The sequence below is a fragment of the Bombus bifarius genome, unplaced genomic scaffold, assembly GCF_011952205.1.
Source record: "Bombus bifarius isolate JDL3187 unplaced genomic scaffold, Bbif_JDL3187 scf7180000008008, whole genome shotgun sequence".
Lineage (NCBI taxonomy): Eukaryota > Metazoa > Arthropoda > Insecta > Hymenoptera > Apidae > Bombus > Bombus bifarius.
Genome location: NW_022884386.1, coordinates 3,949,813 through 3,960,639, shown reverse-complemented (window position 1 = coordinate 3,960,639; position 10,827 = coordinate 3,949,813). Strand labels below are relative to the sequence as shown.

The window sequence follows — 10,827 nt, the reverse complement described above, 5'->3', positions numbered from 1 at the left end:
GATCATCGATCTTACTATCACGCTGCCTGACAGTGAATTGAATCGCCGCGAACGCGATATGAAAATCAACGACCGGCCATCGTGAATTTCGCAGCTTCGTATTTCGCGATCAAGCGCTCTTTTGTGACAACAGGATACGTCACACGCGGATCTAAAATGCACAAACGAATTGCTATCGCCGCTTTAACGGTTGGACGCATCCCTCTCTACGTTCTAACGGAAACCAGGTCGATTTGTCAGAAACGATACACATTTTTCATCCGCATCAGAAAGAAAGATATATATATATATAAAATATAAAAAATATATGCTTCGAAAATCATGAAACTTTGATCCGTATTGGTTCGATCGCAATTCGATCCAAAATTCCTCGCACGTACATACCTGTAGCGCAAAGATTGGGCGCGTAAACGAAACCCACGGGAAAAGACAAAGCATTGTTCGCACAAGATCTTCCGTTAGCGAGAAAGAAATTTTAGTAAAAACAGGGAGAGAAAGAGAGAGAGAGAGAGAGAGAGAGAGAGAGAAAGAGCGCGCATTTTAGAGTGAAAGGGAGCGAGAGAGTTAAATAAAGATTTTCTTTTCTTGAGAATCGAGGAACGTACCGCGAAGAAACTACCGAGTCTTACTCTTCGATATCGACAGTGTGCCAATGAAAAAAACTTTTTATTCCGAGTTTAGCTAACGTCTGTCGCATTTTCTCATTCCCCTTCGATCACTTCGCGAAACATACACACACGCGCGCGCGCACCATATAACCTTAAGGACATGTAAGTACAAAGGAACAAAGAAAAGAAAATAAGAAGAAGCTTAGAAATTTTCAATGTTTTCCGCGTCGCGACAGTCGATAGGTATTAACGCGTGCCCTTACCACTAGTGTACACCTGGCCGATAAAACTGACATTGAAACTTTCATCATTTCCGTTCAGCCCACTCGCTTCCCCTCACTGCCATAAGTACACTCACCCTTTGATCGAACTTCGTGTTTTCTTTTATTTTCATTTTTGTCTCTTCTAATTTCTTTTTCCTTGCCCGGAGGACTAAATTTTACGAGACGGGACACGTTTCTTTTCTTTCTTGCAACGCGAATAAAAGAAAAGAAACGACAAGACCAAAGAAATGTTTATTTTAATGTTGTGTATATTAATTGAGTTTATGTCGTATAAATTTGATGATGCATTTATTCATGCGTTACACCGAGTGCTTTAATTATTCTTTCTCCTCTTTTTTTAATTATTATTGTTAGCATAAGTACATATTCATATATATATATATATATATATATTGAAGTATGTTTTTTTTAGATAAGTATCCATCGTCTATTATCGTAATCATCGTGATCGATCGGCGCAAAAAATTTCGTACTTGTAAGGTGTACATTTTTGTTTACGCGACTTTTATCATCCATCATTATAACGCAACAACGATTTTTATTATTATTATAATTATTTATAGTTAATTGATTTACATACTAATTATTAAGCAGCCAGTGCCGTTTATTTTATACTTCTCGTAGAGTGTAATGTGTATCACTGCTGTTATCATATTTTATTAAATCTTTGCCATATAACAGCCCTCGTAGTCTCACGTTTTCACCCTTCATTCCATGCAAGACGATCCCATTTCTTGTCTGCAATCGCAACTCTCCTCCCAATATCAATACCTTTTTCACCAAACCCTCTTCGAATCTCCGTGCACCACAGCCACGACAAAGTCTATCTCTGGAGCACGTATTCGTGGACTTTTTACGTTTCATCGTATTTGCTTTAATTTTTTAGCAAAGGACTAACCGAAGGCAAGAAGAGAAAAGAGTAAAAGGAATAAAAAAAAAAAAAGAAAAGGAAAGAGGGAAAGAAAAGGAAAGAGGGAAAGAAAAGGGAGGAAATAGATACAACGATAATATCGAAGAAATGAAAGTCTTTCGATGCGTGGAAAAGCAAGAAGGAACGAGTGGTCCGGATGCGCTTAAAAGTTGCATCGTTCCATTGTAAAAATACGCGCGTGTTAACCGCCGAGTACGTGCAATATCGAGTGATTTCACGTTTCTCTACGCACGTCTTAAAGCCGCATACATCGAGACATATTGTTGCTTTGCGACCTTGTAAATGCACTTGAGCACGCATATCCTCTAACGAGCGCCGTCTTTCGTACTCTTTTGCTCCCCTCGTGCAGAAATAAGAGTGAGCGACGCTCGGGCTTTATTCGCCAATCCTCTGGGTATAATAAGGAGTATTTCGCGTCACGCAAACCCGGGGTGTTCTCTTCGTTTTCCTTATTCTCTCAGAGATGTAACTTATTCTTCTGTCTAGAATGGTGACAATTGATTTATCGATATAGCGTAAAACTTTAAAACCGAAGTACGTAACTTCTGGACCTTGCAGCCGGTACACGAAATTTACACCGACTATTTAAAGATTCGTGCGTTTGTTCGAGAATCGCTGCAAGGTTTGGAATTATCACTTCTTCTGTTAACTTCCTTGTATTATCGGTGATTTGTGTCCTAGCCGGTGAGACCGACTTCGGGCAGAAATCAACTGTCTGTTCACGTCAAGGGAAATAAAATAGATTATTTCACATAGCACACAGTTCAATAAACTGTAAACGAAAGCAATGAAAGAAAATAATGCTATTTTTATATGTTGCATCGTCTGCCGTGATGACCTATAGTTATACGAACTATACTTGAGTTACTTTTTTCATTTATGATTCATGTATCCATAGGGTCATTTCGTGTCGCACTTCGGATAATTTCTCTTTACGTTCGATGTTTGTCTCTCAACGTGATCGTAAATATATCGCGTTCGAATATTTACTAAAGAAATGCTATTTCTTTCAGTCTGAATCGTGATTTGATCTATGATATTTTGTTATACTTTGTGTAAATGGAATAATTAGTATCGTTTGAATGATGTCGTTAGAAATTGTGAGAAGCATTCTCGTATAATTTGATGAGCAATATCCCCATAATATTAAATATCATCACATTAGCAGCTTAGAAATAAACGACAGAAATATTTCTAAAAATGATCCAAAGGATGCTCTTGCTCACAATTGATCTAGATTACTACATTAAGATTTACTATTATTGTATTATTATTACTATATCTACATTCCTTTTAAGAATCTACCACTATTACTTTACGAAACCATCTGTAAATAAGTATTTTGTATTCCTGCAAGAATAAAATTACGAATCATTAACCACGTATCTAATATTCCTACCACTGTCATTAAACTCGTGATAGTTTCGGATAGGGATTTGGAGATTTTTCGACTTCAATTTTATTCTCTTTTATTTTCACAAAACTTCATTTCACGTTGCACGGATAACATATATTTTTATTACTAATTAATATTTAACTTCGATAATAATAATGTCTTTTTTTTTAATTTCTAATTAGTACTTATAGTACACGATAATGTCGTTCAAAATTTTAACGTTGACAACGAAAAAAAATAAGCTAGCAATCCAAATATACGTAAAAGTATTCAACCCTTGAAACTCCAATAAATAAGCAGCCAATAACCAAAAGCTTTGGCTGAGAACCCAAACAAAACACAAATATAATGATCTACGTAAGGTTAATCCAAAGCGTGGGAGACACAATGGTAAAAGAGACAAATACCAAAAAAAGTATTGTGATGTTAGTACTGGATTATACGTCACCATCACCATGGCTTGTGTGAACATTGCAAATGGCAGGAGAGACTTGCTTGAATATTTATATGACAATAATAGTAGTAGTATCAGTTGTGGCAAGAAAGTGAACATTTTTTTAATTACGTTAGGTAGCTGATTAGCAGATAAATATTGCATGTAAAAATAAACGGAAAAGTTATGTTTGGGATCTTTGCGTATTATATGATAGATGAGACTTTCATAAAGAAATTTATAACCATAGAAATAATAATTTATAGCTGTCACAAAAATTATTAATGATACGCAACTAAGTACCAGTTTTAACTGATTTTTGGTTGGTATGACATAACTTTTATCACGAAGGGAAAGATACATAGGTATACTAAACACTATAGGGTATAATCTAAAATGAATTGACAAAGCATGAAATAAACCTGCTAGAATGAACTTATCTTGCAGATATAAATACAAAGTTAGCATAATTAAAAGGACTGTCATAGTGTCTGCATTCCCTCTGGTTGAAATTACAATTGTAAAAGGGTTATAAAGCCATGTGAAGGCACACATACGTTGTAATTTTTCATTACAATTTTGTAGAGCCACAATTTTTTTTATTAAAATTGTTACCAAAATATCGATAAAGGAAAATAAGATTTTCCCAAAATTTTCATTTACAAAAATATTAGGTGTTAAAATAAGCGCTAACAATGGTGTATAGCGATATGTGTCTCGTTTAAACGGCGATGATCCTTCTACCATATGTCTCGCAGCATCGGTAAATACCTTATAATCTACATCAGTATATGGAACATTAAATGTTTTATCATGAAAATTTGAGTAAAAAACTAAAGTTATTCTAAAAATAAATGCTAATACACAGTGTGCCTTAAATGACAAAAATTCACTCATTTTTAAGAATTTAAATATTCTTCTTAAATAAACAATTCTTTATAGCAAATAAAGTTTTACTTTATAGTTTTGTATTATTTTTTGCAGCAGCTCTCATCAGGCATGTCTTAAATTCCTTAAACTCATTTTCACAGTCCCCCTTTTGCAAATTAGATTTTGCTAATACACATGCAGCATACTTAGCTCCAGATTCATGGCATTGCGCAATGATAATTGGGTACTTTCTAAATCGTTCTTTTGCTTTTTTTACTGCTTCCATCTTCAACTACGTGTTATTATTTACCACATATTAATATCTATTATATCTGTATTTGCTATTTATTCATACATTACTTGTGTTAAAATGTCAAAACATATTTATGTCCCTTTGTTTTTTGGAATTTGCGGTGTTTGTGTCCATTGATATAATGTCGATAAAATAACAGTTACTGATATCGCAGCATACACTCTAATAGTCGTTAATCTTTTATTGTTTTGCAAGCGTACAATTTGGTACTTCTTATCCATAATGAATTTTATTTCTGAGCTTTTCTCTGCAACAAAACGAAATTACAGTAAATTAGTAAAAATTTCCAAAAATAATTATACATGACAAAATTATTTGTACATACATAATCGACTGTATTATGTTCGTATGGTTTGGAAGTATCTATACCATCACAGACTAACGAAATAGCAGAATGTTTTATACAACACTGTCTTAATTCCTCTATAACGTACTCGCACCGTGATGGTTGATAGACGTTGTCTAAAATTGAATAATTAATCAGCACATGTATAATCATAAATACAATCATAAAAATTAGAAATAGAAAATTAAAGCAAAATTACGATACAAACCATTTAAACACTGCTGTAATTTACATGCAAACTTTTTACATGGATCAGCAGTCGACATGCGAACAAATCAGATATCTTTTTAGATATGCAAACGTTTAACGACGTACATCTTATATAATCTGAAGTTACAACTGGATCGATCGTACTAGTATCACAAAGCTAGTGCAAATAAAGGACATTTCAAAACTAAATTTATTGGTTATAAAATGTATAAATTTAACTATTTAATTAAGAACTCAGGAAAGACTAATAATGGCATATTAAATTTTTACCTTCCGCGTGATAAACTTCCAACAGAATGAACAAAAATGATCTAAATAACCCAACGTCACGCGTAACAAAATCTTGATAGCAGGTAGATGGCACTCTAAGCGTACTTTATTATAGCAGCCGACAAACGAACTTTAATGTACACATATACATAGTCATTAACGAATGTGTTAGGTTAAATTATAAAAATCTTTTGCTAATATCAACAGAAATATAACAATGTTGGGAAAAATTAAAACAAAACAGGAGAAAGGAGGTAAATAACAGAGTATCGATTATTCTAAGGCTATTTCAATATTGAATGCATTTTATTAAATATTTGTAACATCTCTCATAGGTTATATTTTTATTTATTAATATTATATATAAATCCAGAAACGTTAAATTGTATAGGAAATAAATCTTGTAAAATAGCTTTTTAAACAACATTGAAATTTATTTACATTTTATTTTCATCTTGCCATTTATTTTTTTAATTTTTTAAATTATTCAGAAACAATACTACTTTCATATAAAGTAAACTTACTGTCTGGTACTAAATCTTCTTTTTTTCAGAGATTATTGCATATAGTGAGTCAGCTGTTGTAAATAATGCTGCTGTGGTAGAATACTGTAGGATATCAATGGCAGCATTATCAGGAGGCACAGCCGGTTTATTAGGATTAACTGGATTATATGGTTTTGGTTTCTACATTTTTGCTGTATTTGGATTATGGGTAAGAATAATTTTTAAAAATATTATTGTCATGTAATAAACGCTAAATAAAAAATGCTTTTTGTAGGCAATGTTATTGTTAAAAGCTGGAGGTCAATGGAAAAAATATTTTATAAGTAGACGAAATCTTTTAACTAGTGGATTTTTTGGAGGCCTTTTTGTATCCTTTATACATAGTCTTATTAAAGGAAGAAATTGAAATATTAAATACCTATTAAAACGGGCAAGTATTTTCCTTATTACAACTTATTACAATCATACAACAGACATATGTGCTGTTTTGGACGTATCCTTTTATAAACAATTGAATATTCTTATTCAAATACAAGAATAAATGACATATTTACGTAACTCATGGCTATGCATCAAATTTATGTTTTTTATATTTTCCTTAATATATATTAGATTCTTATATGGTATGGTACATGTATACTGATTAAAAGGATGTTTAGATTTAAGGGTTTATATTTTTTAACTAAATATGTCGTTAACTAATTAAATATATCACAAACAATTGCCAGTTGCTGGTCAGAGTAATAATATTGTTGATAAAGCACTATGTGATTTATTGTATATGTATGTACATAGAACACTTTCGAAAATACATTTATTCCGTCTGTTCCACCTGCTTGAATTTGTTCATTATTGTAATATTCCTAATGTGTATAATAATTATAAATGCAGTTATTCTGTATTTATTCTTCTGTTTCTATAATATACATATAATAAATAACATGGTATATAAACAATGTTAACAAAGCATTGTAAAATCCCAAGGATGAATTATCTAATACAATAACAATCTATTGAACACAGTTTTTCAAAACATAGTTAGAATAAAATTCTTTATTCGATTATTAAAATGAATAAATGATAACACATACATAATCTCATAACAAGTTAAACATTTCAGTTCATACATAAAAGCTACGTTTAATCCTTTGTACAATACAATTTTCAATTAATTTTCATCAGTACTTAATATATTGCAATATACCACAAGAAAACAGTTCAGAATGATATTATTTTGTACTTAACATGCTCACATTTTTATTACACTCTGTATAACAATAATAGTTTGACAATATTTTTTTTAATAGTCTTAAAACATTTGTAACTTATCAACAATTTTTATTTGATCAAAAATCCAAAACTTTGTTGGCAGTGAGAAAATAAAGTTTCATTTCTACCAATTCCATTCGATACCGTGGTGATAATTCCTTGGTCGTGCGAGTGAGCAGAGTTTTCTTTTATGTTACCGTACAAGGAGCTAAAGGGAGTGTTCGGAAGAAGATCAATATTCCTCCAAATCAAATCTTTGTTTCGGAACTTTCCTCAGGAGCAGGTACGCTCTCGCGTTGACAACTCTCTGAAATGTCCTCAAGAGGTGTCCCCATTTCAAGACCCTCTAATTTCCTTTCTTGATCCATTTTCTCCAGTTCGTGTTTACTCAAATGATAAACTATTCCAGCTCCATACCCGTCACCCAAAACGTTGATCGAAGTCCTGATTCGATCCCTTCGAATAATAAGATACGTTATTGAATCTGGTTTTCTGTCGCCTGTCGTATATGAATATAAATAATGGACTTACAACATCCAATCAACTGCAAATAATAGAGAAATGTCGTTCGTCGGTAAACCTAAAGCTGTGAGCACTAATAACATCGTAATTAAAGCTGCGCTGGGAATACTTGCTGCCCCTATACTGGCCAAGGTTGCTGTGAGACTATATAGACGAAGGAGAACCATAAGTAAGTAATAGACCTGGGCATATTTCTGTCACATTGATCATACAAACCTGACTGTTATAACTTCACCTATTCCTAACGAGATTCCATTCATTTGGGCGATGAAAATTGCAGCAACCGCCTCATAAAGAGCCGTTCCATCCATGTTCACTGTAGCCCCGACTGAGACTACGAATCGCGTTACACGTGGATCGATTTTATTGTTTTCTTCGAGGCATCGGAAAGTTACAGGCAAAGTTGCAGCGCTAAAGGCATTAAAAAATATATCGTACAGGTTACATAAGCTTATTTACAAACAAAAGAAAGAAGTTATCATCAGGTACCTTGATGCCGTTCCCAAAGCTGTAATCCAAGCTTGCATCATACCCTTGAAGAACACGGCAGGATTCTGTCGAGTTATAAACCAAAATATCGCTGGCATAGTGATTATAGCATGAATCAATAAGCCCACGATGACCGTCACCATGTACAGGCCCAACATCTGAGCAGTTGCCGCCAAATTGTTGATCGACATTATCTTACCAGCTATCAAACACATGATTCCGAACGGAGAGAACCTGCATAATATTAATACTCGAATTTTCTAGATTTTTCTTTATGTCAAATCGCAAATCAGATAAACAGCAAGGCAATCGTAGCAGGCTGGAAATTAAGTCGTATCTCGATCGCTCACCACATCACAATAATGCTGACGAACTTCATGATTATTTCGTTCAGAACCACGAAGAAGTCGACCATCAATTTTCCTCGAGGGCCGATTTGTCCAGCGAGAAGGCCGAACGTAATACAGAACACTATCATTCCCATCACGTTCGTTCCATCCTTGTATATTAATGTTGGCTGGAGAACTTGACTGATTTCATTTGTTCCTATGGCAATCACTTCCGTCGTCACGTAAGTGGTCTGCACCTGCTGGAAGCACGCCTGCACCAAATTTTCCGGCACCATGTTTCTAGAAATGGTATTCGTCGATGACGATTTATGCGATCTGTATCGTGTATATCACGTACCTAACTATGTCGAGAATTGCGTCCAACGTAGACATTTTTGCGATATCCGCCTTAGGCGCGGTTATGGTGGATTTGATTCTAGGATCACCGGGATGGATTATAAGCACCATTGCGATGCCAACTATGGCCGCAAGAATGGTCGTTACGGTGTAATATATCAATGCTCTATATCCCATTCTTCCCGAACCCCTAGGGTCTAATTGCGCCATTCCTACAAAAAAGGATAACTTAGAGAGAGACTAGCTGAATGCAATGATTTATTGGATGTTGTATAATCACCGGAGATAAGCGACGAAACAATGAGTGGCAGAATGAACATCTTCAACAGTCGCATAAGGAGTTCTCCAGGGAAGCTGAGAAGAGTAATGGTTTGCGGCGAAGGACTGGCTAATCGACCAAGAAATCCAAGAACAAGACCCACCAACACTCCAATGATCGTAAGAACCAAGAGTGTGTTCTCTCCGAACCAATCCACTACCTATATTCATGTTCAAATAGAATTCGAATGAAATATAAAAGAAATGTTGAAAGAAGAAAAACATATGAATACAACTAACTAGTTGTAATCTGTCAAGCGGTGTCTTCTTATCGGGGCAAATCTTTTCTTCTTCCACGGTCGTTATTTTCTCGATCTCATCGGAACATGACCTAGAAATTGTTCTAGGTAAAAAATCAAACTGCGAAGAAGGTAGCAGTTCGCAAATCTTACGTTTGTGCTTCTTTAACTTCCGAAGCGCCTCTGAGGACCGCGACGGCTCCAGATATACGTTTTCCAAGAGACATTTTGGTCAATTTGGTAATATATCACTTTTAAGACTTCTTGATTACTCTTCCTCTGTATACGAGGAAGATGACGGAGAACTCGTACTCGTTCATCCCGCGGCTTACCACCGCTCTGGCGTCTATGTCTGTACAAACCAAAGAGATCGTCATTGTATAAATTCCCTTTAACGACTAAAGAACTACACGTTCTCTTATGCGTATATAACACAGAGTCCTTGTGGCTCGTTTATCAATCGATCAAAGTTAAAAAGCGAATATTAAAAAGCATAATGGAAGATCGACACTGCGCTAAAACGTAGAAAAGTAGATTTTCCATAGGAGGCCACACCTGAATCCTTAGTAGCAGATGCACAGTTTCAGAACCACTGCACCAATGCGATGAAATCGTATAACGAGCTAAATGGCATCCGTAACCGTGGATCTTGGCAGGTCTTTTACGCGCAATGGACTACCGAGTGACTACCGTATGATCGAATACCCGGGACCTGGCTGGGTATCGCGTCGTTACGATCTGCCATCACGCAGATAATATGCCCCATCCAGGAAGCTGATTAGAGCTCGTGAGGGGTCAGAGGGTGAACGTCGTAAGAGTGAAGGGAGACAGATCGGAGAGTAACAGAGATAGTCGGCTACAGGAAGAGGGCACTCATCAGAACGGGTCGCACGGCACTGAATAAGCAGAAGGGAGAAAAATGTGTACCACGCGCGTCTGTTTCGCAGAAATAGACCCGTCTCTATTGGATCTACGGCATCGGCTAAATTGTTCTAAATGGAGAACTTGAACAGTTCATCCCTTGACGCACAACCCCTTACGAAGTGATTAAAATGTATTACAATGTTGCATTACCTCTTATGAAACGTTCCGACATTTACTATTGTAGTTGCATGATCTGTTTCTACGTTTTCTCTT

General features: G+C 35.1%; 5 protein-coding genes across 6 annotated transcripts; 1 reads left to right on the top strand and 4 right to left on the bottom strand.

The window, feature by feature from the left end:
• Positions 1 to 3,275: 3,275 nt before the first annotated feature.
• Positions 3,276 to 4,577, bottom strand: LOC117206846 (GPI mannosyltransferase 1). Its single transcript, XM_033446567.1, has one exon. The coding sequence runs from the start codon at positions 4,547 to 4,549 to the stop codon at positions 3,398 to 3,400; it is 1,152 nt and encodes a 383-aa protein (XP_033302458.1). The 5' UTR covers positions 4,550 to 4,577; the 3' UTR covers positions 3,276 to 3,397.
• A 32-nt stretch (positions 4,578 to 4,609) lies between these two features.
• On the bottom strand, positions 4,610 to 4,839 carry LOC117206849. The gene has a single exon (XM_033446570.1). The coding sequence runs from the start codon at positions 4,806 to 4,808 to the stop codon at positions 4,611 to 4,613; it is 198 nt and encodes a 65-aa protein (XP_033302461.1). The 5' UTR covers positions 4,809 to 4,839; the 3' UTR covers position 4,610.
• Positions 4,839 to 5,751, bottom strand: LOC117206848 (cx9C motif-containing protein 4). The gene is made up of 4 exons (XM_033446569.1): positions 5,662 to 5,751; positions 5,390 to 5,548; positions 5,161 to 5,297; positions 4,839 to 5,082 (listed from the first exon to the last, which is right to left on the bottom strand). Exons 2-4 carry the CDS (start codon positions 5,445 to 5,447, stop codon positions 5,065 to 5,067), a joined length of 213 nt encoding a protein of 70 aa, XP_033302460.1. The 5' UTR covers positions 5,448 to 5,548; positions 5,662 to 5,751; the 3' UTR covers positions 4,839 to 5,064.
• Positions 5,744 to 7,002, top strand: LOC117206847 (ER membrane protein complex subunit 6). The gene is made up of 5 exons (XM_033446568.1): positions 5,744 to 5,915; positions 6,215 to 6,375; positions 6,442 to 6,534; positions 6,641 to 6,660; positions 6,780 to 7,002. The coding sequence occupies exons 1-5, from the start codon at positions 5,879 to 5,881 to the stop codon at positions 6,808 to 6,810; spliced, it is 342 nt and encodes a 113-aa protein (XP_033302459.1). The 5' UTR covers positions 5,744 to 5,878; the 3' UTR covers positions 6,811 to 7,002.
• Positions 7,003 to 7,205: 203 nt separating this feature from the next.
• Positions 7,206 to 10,452, bottom strand: LOC117206842 (excitatory amino acid transporter-like). 2 transcript variants are annotated; one of them, XM_033446561.1, is made up of 10 exons: positions 10,246 to 10,452; positions 9,844 to 10,042; positions 9,692 to 9,782; positions 9,414 to 9,612; positions 9,135 to 9,345; positions 8,798 to 9,076; positions 8,448 to 8,681; positions 8,175 to 8,369; positions 7,968 to 8,102; positions 7,206 to 7,892 (listed from the first exon to the last, which is right to left on the bottom strand). In XM_033446561.1, the coding sequence occupies exons 2-10, from the start codon at positions 9,915 to 9,917 to the stop codon at positions 7,685 to 7,687; spliced, it is 1,626 nt and encodes a 541-aa protein (XP_033302452.1). In that variant the 5' UTR covers positions 9,918 to 10,042; positions 10,246 to 10,452; the 3' UTR covers positions 7,206 to 7,684. The 2 variants fall into 2 exon arrangements, with proteins under 2 accessions (XP_033302452.1, XP_033302454.1); XM_033446563.1 differs by lacking the exon at positions 10,246 to 10,452 and adding an exon at positions 10,200 to 10,216.
• Between the last annotated feature and the right edge of the window lie 375 nt (positions 10,453 to 10,827).